Here is a 17937-nt window from a genome sequence, read left to right as displayed (position 1 = left end):
ATTTGTTCTTTTACAAGTGGCTGATCGTGTTGGCTCCTGATTGGTTGACTCTAAGCCTCGGGCTTTTCCTGCCTGCACCAGTTGTGGTCAACGTCATTTCGGGGAAGAGGAGGGCCTGCGACGGGGGGCTGTTGTTGCATACCTTCTAGTTTTTGGTTACAAGTGATACTGGGAACACAGGCCCTGCACAAGCTGTTCACACACTTACCATGCCTTGTCCTTTTTATCTAATTAGTTGGTTGGAGGGCCCCGGGACTCTCCAGCCCCTTATCACGAAGTAACTTGGGGTTACCTCCCCGGGGCCTTGTTTTCCTTAACTTTAGTGAAGCCTGTCATGGCTCCACTTAAGCTAAGTGCCAAGCAGGCAAGCCATATATACAGAAGCAGAACTAGGCTGTTAGCTTCTCACATCCAGGAAGCCTAGCCTATCATGGAGTTGCCCTTGCTCTTATACCTGTTTTTCATTTTCATTAACTATATTTATCAAACAACTAAAAGCAAGCACAGTCACAGAAGCAAATAGCATCAGTTAGAATCAAAGAGAGCATTTTTTTTTTTCTCTAAAACAATTCATCACACACACACATTTTCCTACTATCAATTCCTGTTCTTCATTGTCACATCTCCTGTGGTACAAAGGACACTTCCCTGCCCCTGCCAACCACCGGTCTGAGATCGGGATGTTGGTTTCAGTTCCCAAGAAGCGCACAAGTTTTAAAAAGACAGCTTGTAAAACATTCATGCCCTTATCTCAGGCCCTTCCCTCTGTTACCACAGGAGGAAAGGGAGGGACGGCAGGAGTCACCCAAGAGGCTTCCTGGAAGAGGTGGACGGGGCAGGCCAGGGCGGGGGGGGTGGAGCAGGCAGCAGGAGAGGAGGCACCTAAGGCAGGGGGGCAGCAGTGAAGGGGAGGAACTACAGGGGACAGGCCTGGGGTGTGCCCCCTCCTATGTCCCCGAGATAGGCTTTGGTTCCCGCCCCAGCTGTGGCTCTGGGCTGTAGGGAGGCGCTGGCCAGAGCTGGGTTGCAGGCCCAACCTGTTCCCACTCTGGACTCTGCCCAGCAATTCCTGCGGAAGTGAGAAGACAGGCCATAGGGAAGGCAGATTGGAAACAGCTTGTGCCAACAGAAACGTGTGCTTCTGTGTCTCCCTGAGAGCGACCTGTTAACCCCAGATCTGTGAGTAGAAATAGGACCCTGCCTCTCTCTGTGCAGCCGTGTGTCTGTGTGTGCACAGGGTGTTCCAGGCTCTGTCCTTGCTTGTGTGTGTGTGTGTCTGCATGCGTGTCCATGCACATGCCGCTGGGCATGTCAGCTAAAGCAGGCTGGCGTTTGGATAGAGTAGGGTGTCCCTCAAGGTCAGAAAAGGTGAGGGAACAGGAGTGGGGAGAGAAGAGGCGGAGGTGTTCGTGGGCACTCCTGCTTACAGATGGGCTCAAGCCTATGAACTGAGCTTCAGCTAAAAAGGGACTGTATTCACTCTGGCAGTGAGAGATCCAGGGGTAGGTAGGGTTTCAGGTACAGCTGGGTCCAGGGACCGCAAGGATGTCTTCACGAAGTTTGTCTCCATCTTTCAGAGGTGGGGAAGTGTAATGCAACCGAGATGGCACTTAGTGGCAGTGGTTTAACCTGTTGTGACAGGAGATGAAAGCTGGGGCCTCTCCAGAAAAATGCCTATATCGGAGGTATACACATGCTGTCCTCCCCGGGAAGGGGGCAGAATGTGCCCTTTCTGCCTGGAACTCCCAGGCTCACAAGGACTTGCCTCTCACAGGGTCAGAGGTTAGTGTAGGAAGGGGGGCCTTCTCCATGTGCCGGGGGCCAAGGCCGTGGCCAGCAGGCATAGTTCGGGGTGAGTGTGGGGACATGCACGGGGACCCCTGCAAAGCTCTGCTGCACCAGGCATCTGCCCCCGACCCAGCCCTCTCTCCCTTCCCGGGCCCCAGCCTGGGCCCTGCCCAGCTCTTGCCTTTCAGCTCTGGGCCCTCCCCGATTTGTCTTGCAGCTGGAAGGTCTGGCACATGGAGAACGACACGCCAAGCCGAGGGGAGTCCGTCCCTCTCAAACCCGGGGCCAACAGTCTGGAGAATGCAGGAGCTGATACCCTGGAAAGCCTGGTCTGTCCCCTTCCCATGCATAGTCTTGGCCTCCCCTCCTCCTGGCCTGAGTCCTGGCCGCTGCTGGGGGCTTTGCTCACCCTCCTTCACCTCCTTCTCTGCCGCGGCCTCCTCACCTCTTTGCTTGCACAGTTAGGAAACCCAACGTGTCGGCCCCCGCAGCACAAAGCATCCGCCTTGATTTCACTCATTAAATGTTTACTTAGCACCTACTCTGTGCCAACACAGCCTGTCCTGGTGTGCAGGGCAGGGGAGGTCCCAAAGAGGAAGTGACATTTGAGCTGCGATGTAAGGAATCAGAATAGAAAGCAGATGAACGGGGCTCGTGGAGGGATCTCAGAGGACGCCTCGGCCTTCAGGGCTCTGGTCATCTTGTCCTCACTCTGAAACTGCCAGGTCGAGCGACACCAGCCAGGGCCTTGGCACCTAGCATGAGTCTCCCAACCTCCGTGGCAAAGCCCCCGCTCTTCACGGTCCTCTGTCCCACAGGGTGCACCTTTCCCACCATGGTCTGCAGGAACGCCCACCCCCCGCCGCAACCACCCACAGCCTGTGGGGTACATGGTGCCCTGAGTCGCGCGATCAGGATGCTCTGCCTGGGGCCTTCCTTAGAGGCTTCCTCCTGGCCCCCTGCAGCCACACCTCAGTCACAGGTGTCCCTCCCTCCTGAGGACCAGGACCCCTGAGGGCAGGATGTGTCTAGAGCAGAGCCCTACATGCAGTAGGTGCTCAGTGTGCGCCTTGCGGAATAAGCAGCCTTCTGGTTCCTTCCTGTGCAACAGTCCAGTCCCGCCTCGGCCCCTCACGAGGGGCCTGCGGGTGCCCCCGTGCGGCCGGGGTCCCCCTCTCCCGCCCCTCAGCTCTGTCTGACCTGCTGGCTCCCTGCTGGCTTTAGGAGGAAGGACGGCTCCCTGGCAGCGACTGGAGCCCCACAGAGGCCGGGCACAGCCGGAGTGAGGCGGGGCCGGAGCCCTCCTCCAGCTGGTAGGTGACCTCTGTGAGGGACCGTGGCTGCTTGGGCGGAGGCCGCTTGGGGAGCGGGGTGGGAGCCGCCTCCTGACCTGGGGGGACGGCTCCGCGCACCTTTGTTGGAGGAAGGAGTGATGGCGCTTTAGCTCCCTCACGGCCAGATGAGCCTCAGAGGCGAGCCCAGCCCCGGGTTCCACACCCGCTGTTAAGCAGCCAGAGTGAAGTCCCACTGGGAGGCCCACAGGTGCTGTGGGGCTGCTCTGGTTGAAGTTGGGTCGGAGGCCCCGAGCCAGCCGGGCCGCCCTGCCAAGCTCCCCCACCTGCTTCCACCCCAACCAGTCTCCGGGCACCTTGGGGAGCCCCGAGGCTCAGTCTGGAAACTCCTGGACTGGGCCAGGCCCTGGTGTGTCAGGGGGAGGCCAAAGCCAGGAGAGGGAAAGGGACTGACTGGTCCAGTCGCACAGGCAGCGGGTGGCCAGGGTGTGCCCAGAGCTCCGGCTCCTGATGTCCCCCCGCCAGGGGCCCTCACTGTCCAGACCTGAGGAAAGCAGGAAGGGCAGGGGTGGTGGTGGGGCAGGGGTCCCCGCTATCTGCCCGGGTGGGGGGTGGGGGAACACCGCTCCGTCACCCTCTCAGGACCTGGGAGCTGGCGAGAGGCTCCGTAAACAGCAGCTGGGTGGGTGCCGGTGAGCCCTGGGTGAGCATCTAGCGACGCTCAGCCTAGGGCAGCCCTGGAGCTGTTCAGGCATCAGCCTTGCCCCGGGTGCCATGAGTGACCAAATGGCCAGGCAAGAATGGGCAGCGGGGTCACGTGACTGCTGGGCAGGGCTGGGCTGCTTCCAGCATCCTCTCTAGGGAACAGGAGCTGCCGACTGGGCCGCTAAGTGTCCTGGTCACAGGGAGTAAATGCAGAGCCGGAGCCTTTGCACCTTGTTCTGTGGACAGGTGGACGTGCGGTGGGGGAGGGGAGGCAGCCGTCCTGCGTGGGCGGGTCTGTGTGTTGACAAGGTTCTGCCTTATCAGTGAATTCTCCGCAAGCCCTGCAGGCAGGGTTATCGCTGGGGTAGTGGGGCCTGTGGGTACTGCCCCTCAGCCCTGTGGGATGTCAAGGCCAGTGCCCAGCTTGCCCCCAGCACCATTTTACCGAGGACACACCTGAGTGGCTTCTGCCCAGAGGTGCTGAGGGATCCCCCCTGCGGTGGGAGTCTGGGTGCCACTCGTGGACCTGCTGGTCCTATTCCCAGGAGGATCCTGCAGCCGTTCCAGAGAATGAGACGCTTCTGCAGGGAGCACAAGCAGCTGATTCGACGCATCTGCATAGGCCTGCTCTGTACCGGTGAGCCCTCCCCAGGGGACAGTGACTCCTGGCCCAGCTGTCCATGTCTCAGGGCAGGGTTGTTCACTTACCCGATCATTCAACAAATGTTGGTTGAGCAGGAGCTCCGGGCCTTCTCCCTTGCCGGGCATGGAGTCATCAGTTAGCAGGACCAGATCCTGTTCCCAGGGTGCCCCCTCTCCAGTGAGGGAGGGGAATGGACGTTCCCAGTGAAGGCAGGAAGCCCTCAGGGAGCACTGAGTAGGGCAGGGGGATGATCAGGGAGGCCTTCCAGGAGGAGGTGACATTGGGGGTCTGACAGGTTCAGCAGGAGGTAGCCAGATGGAGAGGAGAACAATAAGAAGTGAGAGGCTCCCCGTGCAGAGAGGAGCAAAGGGGAAAACTGTCAGGCTGTGGGTTTTGGTAAAGTCTAGACTTGGATTTTACCCTCAAGACTAGAGGGCGCCATTGGAGGGTTTGACTTTTTATTTTGTTTTATTTTATTTTTGCTTCTTAGATCTAGAACATTGAAGGTTTAAACAGGGAAGTGTCCATGCCGAATTCACACTGTGGGACTCTGGGAGGGGGCAGCACACACAAGAAGGCCGTGCTGTGGCGTCGCAAGCCAGGCCCTTTCCCTGGGGCCCATCAGTGTCCTTGTTCTTCTCATGCTTTAACTAGTGAGGCAGCAGGAAACTAAAAATAATTTTTCAGATCCCTTTTTTTAGTCCCTGCTATAAGTCCTTGCCATTCTTCAAGGGTCCTGGGTTTTGAATTCAGTAGCCAGAGAGAGATATTTCCCCTTTGCTGTCCATGATCACATTTCTGGAGGCCTCAATACAGACCGGCTCAGCCACTTAAATCAGAGAATGGCAAAGGGGGAAGAGGAGATTCCCGGAAGGAGACGATGGATTAATATTCCGGAATACAGGCCTGGCACAGAGGCGTGAACTGCTTTATGGAGCAACTGACTTGTTCGTCTCCGTCCTCCATCCTAGCAGGGCTTGGATCCTGGCAGGTGCTCCATCGGCACCCAAAGATTTGTGCTGTTTTGATTCACGGCCTCCTTACACATCTCCCTCCCATTTGGTCGACACTTTATAGTTTGCAAAGCCCTTTCACACATTCTGCCAGTGAGCTCATAACAGCCTCTGGGCACAGGAGGGATGATTGTTCTCACTGGCAGGTGAGGACACTGAGGCTCAGAGAGGTTGGGTGACCTTCCTGCCCTGCAAGTTCCGGATGGAGTAAGGTGGAGTCCGTGGCGGGCTGCAGGGGCCTGGAGAGGCTGGACAGTCATCGCCAGCCCCTGCCCGGTCTCGTCCTCCAGGGTACGCAGCCTTCCTGCTGGCTGCCTGCACCCTGAATTTCCAGAGGGCCCTGCCGCTGTTCGTGCTCACCTGTGTGGTCCTGGCCTTCCTGGCCTACGGCCTGCTGCAGAGGCTTCTGGCGCCCAAGCTGGGGAGGTGTAAGAAGCCTGAGGGCCAAGCCCGCCTGAAGCTCTGGGCTAAGAGGTGAGTGAGCTCAAGCTCCAAGGGGGGGGGTTGGGAGCTCGCGTTGGCTGGGGGTCAGCTCTGGGGTCACACCCGGGGCTGAGGACTTTCTGGGGGCCCCAGGGCAGGAGTTGCTGGCTGGCTTCAGAGGCAGCAGCCGCCTCTGGTGTTTGCTAGGTCTCCCCTGGTTCTGTGGTCTGGTTACTACAGGTGACCATGCTGGCTGAGAACAGGACTCAGCAGTTCCCTGCACTCAGAGATCCCAGAGATCCCATGCACGCAGGGAGGCCCTGTCAGTGCCTCCCCTGAGATCAGTGGGGTCAGTAGGGTCCACCCCTGGATCTGATGGAGCAGGCTGGGTTGGGGTCCAGGTGCCAGTGTTTGTAGTTACCCCCAGGGCATTCTGACTAGACAGCCACGCCCCTGCACAGCTGTTTGGAATCCCCTGCCTTTCCAGCTGGATTCCTTGGAGCTCTGGAAACCTCAGAGATGCCACAGGGCAGGAGAGGAAGGTTGGGAGGGGAACATCAAACTCTCCCCTTCCCATTTTAACCAGGCAGCTCTACATTTATGTGCTTTGTAAACCAAGGTTTGCAAAGCAAAACAAAATAAAAAAAGGCTGAAGGAAAAGCTTTCTATGATTTATGAAAAAGACCACAGCTTATTTCAGTACTGATTTCAATGAATGAAGTGATGACCAAAGATATCCAGTGACTGACTCAGGACAATGCAGGGCACAGTTGTGTTTCCCCCAGTGTGATTCATATACTGCAGCAAAGTGATTTGACCTGGCCTATTGATGAACACATGTACAATTTTATTTATAAATGCCTTCATTTTTAAATTTCCCTTCCCTTTATTAAATAGGGTTTTTTCTTTTTTTGACACAGGGTATCACTGTGTCACCCCAGCCAGTGTGTAGTGGTGTCATCATAGCTCCCTGCAACCTCAAACTCCTGGCCTCAAGGTAGCCTCCTGCCTCGGCCTCCCAGAGTGCTAGGATTACAGGCATGAATCACCGAACTCAGCCTATTAAATAGATTTGTTAAAGGGTTTATTTTTACAGTGGTCTTCTATTTATGACAAGTGATTGATAATGGTTTTCCATTTGAGGGATTGATACATAGTTTGCTTTAAAAAATGCAGATAAATTGGACTTCATAAAAACTAAAAACTTTTCAGCCATGAGTGGTGGCTCACAGCTGTAATCCTAACACTCTGGGAGGCTGAGGCCGGAGGATCCCTTGAGGCCTAGGAGTTGGAAGTTCCTCTGAGCTGTGATGATGCCACTGCATTCTAGCTAGGGTGACAGACACAGATGCTGTCTCAAAAAAAGAAAAAAAAAAAAGAACTAAGAACTTTTTGGTTCAAAGGACACAATCGAGAAAGTGAAACAATGACCCCAAGAAGGAAAGAGAAGATTTGCAAATCATGTATCTGCTAAGGGACCTGTATCCAGAATTAGAAGGCAACAATACAAAGACAATCGGAAAATGATAAAAAAAATTTGAATAGACATTTCCCCAAAGGTATATAAGTAGCCAATAAGCACATGAGAACATGGCCAACATCACTAGCTATTAAGGAAATGAAAATCAAAACCACAACAAGATACCACTCCATACTCAGTAAGATGGTTATAATCCAAAAGCAGATCATAACAAGTATTGGCAAAGATGTAGAGAAATGGAAACCCTCATACATTGGTGGTGAAAATGGTAAATGGTGCAGGTGCTTTAGAAAACAGTTAGGATGCCCCTCAACATGTAAAATGTGGAGTTATCATATGACCTAGAAATTCCACTCCTAGGAGGCTGGGCAAGGTGGCTCATGCCTGAAATCCTAGCACTCTTGGAGGCTGAGGCAGGAGGATCCCTTAAGGCCTAGGAGTTGGAGGTTGCTGTGACTTAGGATCACACCACAGCACTCTAGAGTGGGAAACAGAGCAAGATGCAAGACTGTGTCTCAAAGGATAAAATAAAATAAAGAAAGAAAAGAATTCCATTCCTAGGTATATACTTAAGAGAAATGAAAACATGTCTATATAAAAACTGGGACACAAATGTTTATGTAGCCTTATTCATGAGAGCCAAATGGTAGAAACGTTCCACATACCCATCAAGTGAAAATTGGGTAGGAAAATTTATGTATCCATACAAGGTAATATTATTTGGCCATAAAAAGGAATTTAGTTCTGATAAATACTGCAGTAATGAAGAGCCTTGAGAACGTTACACGCACTGAAAGGAGCCAGTCGTGAAAAAGCACAGACTGCAGGATTCCACTTGCATGGAATGTCCAGAACAGGCAAATCTATGGAGACAGGGGTAGAGTAGTGATTGCTGGGGTGCATGGCAAGATTAGGGGGCGATGACCAGTAGTTCAGGGTTTCTCTTCAGGCTGACGACAGTGTTCTAGGATTGGGGTAATGGTTGTACAAATCTGTAACTCTACTAAAAACCACTGAACCATCCCCTTTACATGGGCAATTTGTATGGCATGAGAATTTTGTCTCAATAAAGCTGTTAAAAAATATCTGGATTTTAGGCCAGGCATGGTGGCTCACACCTGTAATCACAGTACTTTGGGAGGCCGAAGCAAAAGTATGACCTGAGGCCAGGAGTTCAAGACCAGCCTAGGCAACATAGGAAGACTCCATCTCTACAAAACATACAGAAGAAAAAGGAGCCAGGCATGCTGGTGCGCACCTGTAGTCTCAGATATTTGGGAGGCCGTGGCAGGAAGATCACTTGAGCCCAGGAGTTTGAGGTTGCAGTGAGCTCTCACGGTGCCACTGCAATCTAGCTGGGGTGACAGAGCGAGACTCTGTCTCACAAACAACCAACCAACCAACAAACAAAAAATCTAGATGTGAGTTTGGCTTCTGGTCAAGATGAAGTAACGGAGACCAGGTTTACCCTTCCACTTGAAACAACAGAAACACTGGAACAAAAATGTGAAACAAGCTCTTGTGATACTGGACATGACGCAGTAAGGGATAGTGATCTTTGAGAACTAGGAAATACATGAGGTGAGCCCTGTGATTGTCCCAGCTTACTGTCTGGAGAGGGTGTCCAGGCCCCCACAGGGCAGGAGAACTAGGAGGGGGCAGCAGATCCCCTAAGCTGAAGAGGCAGAGCTTAGGGGAGGACAGGGTGGCTGGAGTTCACACTGTAGAGCACCAGAGAAGAGAGAGCCACGTAGACAGAAAGGTCCAGAGACCTGCAGAGAGTCCTCCCTGAACATCCAGTGGAGTTCTGATCAGTGAATGCGTATGAGGAAACTCCCTGAAGCTTAGGACAATGTCACACAGGGCCAGGAATAGTGTCCCAAGAATCGAGATGGAAAAACCTCATAATTCATAGGACACTGTGAGCAATAGCAAGGGTCTTGGCTCAGTGGCAAGGAAAAAATTATCCCCAGAATAAATGCTTCTCAGGCCCTGCCCAACAAATCTTAGACAAAAGCTGAAAGAATCAAAGGGAGCATCAGTTAACCACGGCACAACTTTAAGTGAGCAAATATACGTGCAATTGACGTCAGCAAAGGAGAAGGAGGGCAGAAAGAGTTGAAGAAATAATGTCCAATAAATTACAAATTTCCTGAAGATTTTTATACCCAAAGATTCAAGAAGCTCCATGAACCCCCAGCACAAGCAACGTGAAGAAGACGACCCCAAGGCAGCTCATAATAAAATTGCTTAAAACCAGTGATAAAAAGAAAATCTTAACAACTGGAGAAGAAAAGACAAAAAATATGGATAACTAGCAGATTTCTTGTTAAAAACATGTCAGAAAAGAGTGGAACAGTAAACAACAACAACAACTACCCCAAAACCTGTCAACCTAGAATTCTTTACCAGCGAAACATCTTCCATAAAAGAAGGGGAAGTAAGACGTTTTCCAGACATACAAAAGGGGAAATAATTTTGCAGGCATGAAGCCGACTTGCACTATAAAAAATGTTAAAGGAAATTCTTCACCCAGAAGAAAAATGATACCAGAGAGAAACCTGGTTCTGCACAAAGGAATGAAGAGCCCCCCAGAAGGTAACTCCATCAGTAAATATAATGACTATTTTTTTATTAAACATCTTTTGAAAACATAATCAGTTTGTAAAGCAAGAATAATAATGTATCTCGTGATTTATATTATGTTTAGAAGTAAATAGCACACACCTGTAGTCCCAGCTACTCAGGAGGCTGAGGTGGGAGGATCACTCAATGCCAGGAGTTTGAGGTTCCAGTGCACTATGATCGCTTCTGTGAATAAGCCATTGTGCCCAGGTGACCCTACGTATCAAAACCCTATCTTTAAAAAAATTTTTTTTAAAAGAATTTGTGCTATTGTTATAGATAACAATAGCACACATATTGGGAGGGAAGAAATGAAATTATACTGTTGTAAGGTTTTTATAGTGTATGTGAAGTAGTATAACGTCACTTGAAGGTAGATTGTAAAAAGTGAAAGATGGATAGTATAAATGCTAACCACTAAAATAACTCAACAAAGAGTTATAGCTAATAAGTTAAAAACAGAAAAGCTTTAAGAAATAGTCGATCTGAAAGATGATAGGAAAAGGGAAATAAAGAACCAATGGGACAAACAGAAAATAAATGCAAGATGGTAAACTTAAGCCCACCTGTATCAATAATTACATTAAATGTAAATTGTCTAAAACCTCAACTAAAAGTAAGATCGGATAAAAAAGCAAGACTCAAGTATATGCTGTCTAACTATATACTGCACATAAAACCTAGACATGGATGTTTATAGTATCTTTTTTTATAATTCTAAAAACTTGGAAGCAATCAAGATGTCCTTCCATAGGTGAATGGATAAATAAACTGTGGTACATACAGACAATGGAATATTAATCAATGGTAAAAAGAAATAAACTATCAAGCTAGAAAAAGACATGGAGGAAACTTAAGTGCATATTGTTAAGTGAAAGAAACCAATCTGAAAAGGCTCCACACTGTATGACTGCAGCTCTGTGACATTCTGGAAAAGGCAAAACTATGGAGTCACTAAAAAGATCAGTGGTTGCTGGGGCTTGGGGGTGAGAGGAGGGAGGGATGAGCGGACAGAGCACAGACGACTTTTAGGGCAGTGAAAATACTCTCTGTGATGCTGTGATGGTAGATATGTGTCATTGTACATTTATCCAAACCCATGGAATGTGCAACACCAACGGTGAATCTTAAACTATGGACTGTAGGTGACTATAGCGTGCCAGTGTAGGTCGCCCATTGTAACAGATGTGCCACTCTGGTGGGGATGTTGGTAACGGGGAAGCTGTGCGCGTGCAGGAGTGGGGTGTATAGTACATCTCTGCTCCTTCCTCTCGATTTTGCTCTGAACCTAAAACTCCTTGGAAAAAAACAAACTCTTAAACAAAAATTAAGCAAAAATGGATCATGCACCTAAATGTAAAGCCTAAAGCTATAAAACCTCTTTTAAAAAACATAGGAGAAAATCTTTATGACCTTGAGTTAAGCCAAGATTTCTTAGGTGCAAAACCAAAATCACAATCCATAAGGAAACTGATAAATGGAACATCATCAGAATTAAGACCTTTGTTCTTCAAAAGGCATTGTTAAGAGAATAAATAGATAAGCCGTGACTAGGGGAAAATTCTTCAAATTCCGTATGTGACAAAGCACTTGAAACCAGAATATATAAAGAACTTTCAAAACTCATGAATAAGAAAAACAATCAATTTAGGAATGGGCTCAGGATTTGAAGACACATTTAATTAAAGAAGCTACGTAAGTGTCAATAAGCACATGATAAGATGCTCAACATCGTTTGTCCTTGGGGAAATGCAAATGAGAACTAGAAAGAGATACTGCTGTGTGCTTGTCAGAGTGGCTGGAGTTCAGAAGACCGACCACAGCAAGCGTTGGCCAGGACATACACCAACTGAGACTCTTGCATACAGCTGGTGGGCATGTAAAAATTTCACAATCACTTTGGAGAGCAAGTTGGCAGTTTCTTAAAAAGTTAGACCTACCATGTAATCTACGTATTGCACATACAGACATTTACTGGAGAGAAATGAAAGCATGTATCTCTACAAACACTTGCACATGCAGGTTTGAATATTCATAGCAGCTTTCTCCGTAATAGCCCAAAACTGGAAACCACCTAACTGTCCATCCGTGAATGGATGGATCAGCAAACTGTGGTATATTCACGAAACAGAATAGTGCTCAGCCATAAAAGGGAATGAACTGTTGGATCATGCAGAAACCCAGATGAATCTCAAAATAATTACACAGAGTGAAAGAAGTCACACAAAAAGTGCTGTGTGGTTCTATTGGTATGAAAAGCTATTATAAAAAAGGCAAACTAGTGACAGAAAACTGGTTATTGCTGGGAACAGAGAGGAGGTGAGGAATCACAGGGGAGCACAAGGAAACTGTGGGGGAGAGTGGATGTGTACATTCATTATCTTGATTGTAGTGATGGTGCCAAGGGGTACACGTGTGTCAAAACACATCAAATGGAATACATTCAAAATGCGCATTTGTTGTGTATCAGCCATTGCCTAATAAAGCTGTTAAAAACAAATAAAAACAAAAGACCCAAAGCATGCATTCAACATCCAGAAAACTAGCAAAGAGATGCCCAGGTGGCACACAGGCAAGGCAAAACCTGTGCGTGTAGAGTGGGATGATAAGAGGTTGAACACATGAGCAGAAAGAGAAACGGTGGACTCTGGCCGCAGTTACCCTGCTTGAGTTCAGATCGCGGGTCCCCTCTTAGGAGCCAGTTAAGACTGCATTGAAGAGAGTAGACCTTGCTGCATAGGATCTGGGTTAAAATTTCAGCTCTGTCACTTTCCAGATGGGTGGCCTCCGGCCAGTTATTTAGCCTCTCTGTGCCTCAGTTTCCTCATCTCTAAAAGAAGGACAGTAACAGTATTTCTCAGCACTCAGCGGATTACCTGCACATAATAGGTGTCAATGAACATTAGCTGTCATTAGTGGTACCCAGTGAGTTGATGACCAGGTTGGGGGCAGACCTTGAGCACCTGATGCCCAGAGCTGGGCCGTCCCACCCGTTGGGCTGTCTCCTGGACAAGCAAAGCCCAGACCCAGAAAGGGAAGCGTTGCTGTCAAGGTTGGATCCAGGCCTTGGTCTCAGGTGCCTGGGTCAGCGATCCAGACTGACACTATCGCTCCTAGGTGTTTGGGAGCCTGGCCCACAGTGCTCAGTCCTGGGCTGCACAGGCCCCTCCTCCCCTGAGGTCAGAGACTGGGCTGAGCGTCACAGCAGCTGTGACAGACCCGTACCTGGGTGAAGCCATGTGCTGGGCACCACACTAAGCTCCATACACACATCCTCTTATTTAATCCTCTCAGCAACCTCGAGAAATGAGGGGTATTTGGCCTCATTTGCCCAGTGAGGAAAGTAGAATCAGAGAGGCCAGTGGGTCTTCCAGAGGCCACACAGCTAGAGCAGCACTTCCTAGTATCTGGGTCCAGAGCTTGTGCTCTTGCCACGGTGCTGTATCGTTTCTCCTCCTCTCTGCCCTGAGTGCCCTTTCCCTGGGTGCTCGTGTGTGTGTGTGTGTGTGTGTGTGTGTGTAGGTGGGGACATGCCAATGTTGATGGCTTTTGCCTCTCCCCTGCAGGGGCCTAGCTCTCGCGGCTCTCCTGTTCCTGGTCCTGTGGCTGTCTCTGGACACCTCCCAGCGGCCTGAGCAGCTGGTGTCCTTTGCAGGAATGTGTGTGTTCATCGCCGTCCTCTTTGCCTGCTCGAAGCGTCACTGCGCAGTAAGTGCTGATCTGTCAAGCCGGGGCTGGAGGCCAGTGGACGCGTCTCTCTTCTGGCCCTGGGCTGGATCAGGGAGCTGGGATGGGAGCAGATGCTCCTCTGGGAGAGCCCCAGAGGCTCAGAGCCTGGGGAAGACAGCGGGTATCAGGACAGGGTCCCTGTGAGGCTGGGGAAGGAGATCCCAGGACTAGAGGCCCTGAGTGGGCTGTCACCTCCCTTAGCAGAAGTCCTCAACCTCCCCAGTGGGGCAGGGGATGCTGCCTGGATGTCTCTGCAGACTCAGGCCGTCGCTTCTCCGCCACTTTGGCTAAGATCAAGTGCAGACTCAGAGGCATGTGTTTCCTTGGCGACAGGCCCTCTGGTCAGTCCGAGCTTGGTCCTTGGATCTGTTTTCTCAGGAGGCCAGACCCCCAGGCACAACTCTGGCTCCCCCTGCCAAGCAATGGCCCAGGGACACAGTGCTGTGGCACGCCTAAGGCTGCTCAAGTTTCACACGTGCTCTTGATTGTGTCTTGCCCACTGCCCTGGCCCGCTGCTGCCCAGAGTGTGGCCTATTCTCAATCCCAGGGAGGCTGTGACCATTGGCAAGTGGCCCGGGGCTCTGGATGGGCCCAGCCCCTGTCTGACAGGTGGATGAAGCTCCCACAACCCCTCAGCGGCCCATGCCCTGTGCCCTCACCCCACCCTGTGTCCTGCCCATCCCCCAGGAGCTGAGCTCACGGGACCTTTCTGTCGGGCGGGTAACAGGTGTCCTGGCGGGCCGTGTCCTGGGGCCTTGCGCTGCAGTTTGTCCTTGGACTCTTTGTCATCAAAACAGAACCAGGATTTATTGCATTACAGTGGCTGGGCGACCGGATGCAGGTGTGTTCATGGGACATTCTTGGCTGCCAGGGAATGTGGGAGAAGCCACTCGGGGAGGTGGGTGGGGAGGCCACAGAGCAGGGGCAGGACTAGGCGGGTGGGTGTGAACGGGGCCCCAGACCAGGTCCCGCCAGGCCAGACACAGTGTCCTTGGAGAGGCTGGGTCCTCTGTGGAAGAAAACCCCAGACAGGAAGGTCTCCGGTTACCTGACCATGGCACGTGGCCTGGGCGGCCATCAGTGATTTGAAGTTTAAAATAGTTTAAAGAGCTGACAAAAAAAGAATTGGAAAGAATTTACTCCATATGTGTGGGTTTAAAAATTTACTGAAGTTATTGTTTTTTATTTTAAAATATACATAAGATAAAGTTTAGCATTTCAACCATTTTTAAGTATCATTAAATTCATGTACATTGTTGTGCACCCATCATGACTGACTTTTGTCAGACAACGGGATGACAGCAGATTTAAAGAGCTTGATAGGCATTTATCTGCGATTCCAGAATCAGGGTCTTACTTTCTCAGTGTCCCTTCTGTATTGTCCTAACCACTCCCGACTCAGAGCATTTCCTTAAAATTGACTGAAAACATGTCTGTTTGGAGAATGTGTTCAGAAGGAGCCAGTGCTCACGATCGTGGCTTTACACACGCAGCCAGGTGGCACCCCACCCTTGGTAAGGGCCTGGGGGACTACGTCCCTGGCCAACTTGCCTGGGCCTGGTGTCCCTGTCTCCCATCTAGGCCAGGCCCTGGCTGCGGGGTGCTCACGGCCCCTCTACCTGACCCAACCTGGTTCTCTGGCTGCTGGTTCCGGCGTCCTCCCTTCCTAGCCTGACTCCGTGTTTTGGTTTTGTTCATTTTTTAATTTCAGATCTTCTTGAGCTACACCAGGGCTGGCTCCAGCTTCGTGTTTGGGGAGAATCTGGTCAACGATGTCTTTGCCTTTCAGGTCAGCTTGACTCTCGGTCCTAGAGGCCTTCAATGGCCACTGCCCAGCCACCTCCAGCTGGCAAGGGGTCTGGGCAAGGCAGCCCGGCCAGACAGGGCGGGAGGAGCCCTGCAGGCAGAGGGTGGTACTGGGAGGGGCCCAGCAGGGTGTTCAGCTGGTGATATGTTTTTTCTATATTTGGTAACATTTGCGAAAGGAAGACATTTCTGTATTCTTTTCCTTAGAGATAACCCCCAAGTTACAGAATTGCTGGGAGGCTGAGGACAAGGAGCAGGGGTGGGGGTCCGTTCTGGTCTCCTGCTGAGACCTCAGCCCTGACGTGCAACCAGGACTCTGGGCCTATGAACAGTTTCCAGGAACACTTAGGCTCAAACCATCCCCTTCCTTCAAGGCCTCTCAATGCCACCTCCACCAGGAAGCCTGCCCTTATTAATCCAGCTGCAAGTACAGCTCCTCCTCTGCGTCCTCTAGACCCATAGTCCCTGACTCTCTTTCTCTTTCCTCCTTCCTTTTAACAAAACTTTATTGTGCACTTGACGCACTGCAAACTATGATAGGGGAAATTGAGACAAAGATACTTTCTGTTTGAGAGAACGTGTTGTCTAATGGCAGAGCCTCAGTCCTAAGTCACAACAGGGTGGCCTGTGTGTGCTGCTGCTGTGACCTGCCCCACTGTTCTGGGGGGGTCGGTGGTTGAGTTTCTTCTCTCTCCCGGTAACTGCTCAAGTGCCTAAACGCCATCTTAGCAAGAACCCTTTAGCGTGGTCCTCCTGTGCCTGCCTCACGCCGAAACTGTCTAAGACCCTGAGGCTGGTCCAGGCCTGGGCTCCACCATCCAGGGAGAGAGAGAGAGACCTGGGACCCGCTCACTCAGCACTGACCTGGGGCCCCACAGACAGAAATCAGGGCTGCCCGCCCTGGCCTATCCTGGACCACCGTCACCATGGAACTGCTGTGCGGGACTCCGTGCACAGGTTCCAGAGGTTTCTGCTGTTGATCATTGCTCCGGCCACTGTTCCCAGGCCCCCCCCACCCTGCTGGGCCCAGTCGGCCTTTCAGCCTAAGCCATGGACTTTGCCACGGACTTCTGGGCTGGTGCTGAGCCGCTCATGAGTCCAGAGCCTCCTGCCTCCCCTGACCTGACCTCTGGCGAGTCCCCCTTGGAGCCCCAGTGTCTGTGTGCCAGCAGACCCTGTGGGGAACGCCCAGGCCATCGAGGGGTTCTAACAGGCTCACCCTAAGCAGAAGGGAAGGGACAGGTTCCTGTCTTCTCAAGAGTCTTCTTGCCCCTCCAGACAAATCTTCCCATCATGTTTCTGAGACCAGCTCTGTGTAGAGAGCATATGGGGAGGGGCAGCCTCTGTCAGTCCCCAAGGGTCCCCTAACCCCATTCCCTTAGGGTGAAGGGGGATGTGCCCTCCACATTTGCATGACCAAGTAGGGAGGCCACCCAGGGTTTCAGGGGAGAGCAGTGAAGATCTGACTTCTTGTGTCCGCCCAGACAGAGAAGCTCCAGGAGCTCCTCACACGGAAAAACCAAACACGCAGGGCTGCAGTTCACCCTCGCAGGCAGCTGCATTCAAGTGCAGTGAGACAGGTGCAAAGGGCGGCGCCTGGGGAGTGGCTCCAGGGAGAGGTCATTTACAGTGAGGGATGGTGAGGAAGACTCTTTCAGAAGGCTGCATTCGATGTGGAGCTTCAGGGCAGAACAGATTTGGACACATGGAGCTAGGCAGGAAGAGGGGACAGTGAGGGACGCACGCAGCTGAGGATGTGCTGCTGTGTCCACGGCGCAGGGCGCAGGTCAGCGTGACGGGCATGTAAGCTGATCCCCAAAGGGAAGTTACAGCCCAGTGAGCCAAAGAAGCTGGCGGAGAGGAGCTGGCCAGGCCACGCGGCTGCCGTCCACCAGGACCCCACCCCGCTGCTGTCCCATTCCAGCACTGAACTGTCACTTGGCCTGCCGCTGTGTCTGCTCCCTCGCCAGTGAGCTGTGTTTCCTTCCATCTTTCCTCCCCTTCTGGAAGAACGTGCGCCCACCTGCCACTTGCCTCTCGCCCCAAATCACCCTTCAGAGCCATGAACTCCTGGACCGTTAGTCACAGGAGGGAGCCCAGGGGTCTTTGGGTCTCCTCTTTGTATTGCGATGGTCCCAGCAAGCGCCAGAGAGGAGCAGGGATCCGGCCAGGATCGCCCAGTGAGTCAGGGCCGAGCCAGAGCCAGAGCCGGCCTCATCCTGGACTTCAGGCAAGGGATGTTTCCTTGCTCATCGTGTAAGTAGGAACCAGTGGCATCATGTGTCTCCTCCAAAAACAAAAAGGTGGGCACGGTGGCACGTGCCTGTAGTCCCAGCTATGTGGGGGCTCAGGCAGCAGGATCCCTTGAGCCCAGGAGTTGGAGTCTGGCCTGGGCAACACAGTGAGGCCTTGTCTCAAAAGCTAAGGTTCCCC

General features: G+C 51.7%; 1 protein-coding gene across 2 annotated transcripts in view; it reads left to right on the top strand.

Moving 5' to 3' along the window:
- The window catches only part of LOC123645092 (sodium/nucleoside cotransporter 1-like), an 84770-nt gene that overhangs the window by 42970 nt on the left and 23863 nt on the right, over positions 1-17937 (top strand). The window contains exons 1-8 of one of the 2 annotated variants that reach the window (XM_045561627.1): positions 898-1179; positions 2006-2117; positions 3013-3101; positions 4331-4422; positions 5732-5915; positions 13536-13677; positions 14426-14539; positions 15410-15487. In XM_045561627.1, the coding sequence (XP_045417583.1) occupies positions 2022-2117; positions 3013-3101; positions 4331-4422; positions 5732-5915; positions 13536-13677; positions 14426-14539; positions 15410-15487 (795 nt within the window). In that variant the 5' untranslated portion in view covers positions 898-1179; positions 2006-2021. Of the gene's footprint in view, positions 1-897; positions 1180-2005; positions 2118-3012; positions 3102-4330; positions 4423-5731; positions 5916-13535; positions 13678-14425; positions 14540-15409; positions 15488-17937 lie in introns of those variants that run through there. The other variant, XM_045561628.1, reaches the window with a different exon arrangement.

This window comes from Lemur catta, chromosome 9 (genome assembly GCF_020740605.2).
Source record: "Lemur catta isolate mLemCat1 chromosome 9, mLemCat1.pri, whole genome shotgun sequence".
Classification (NCBI taxonomy): domain Eukaryota; kingdom Metazoa; phylum Chordata; class Mammalia; order Primates; family Lemuridae; genus Lemur; species Lemur catta.
This window is presented reverse-complemented; position numbering and strand designations above follow the sequence as displayed.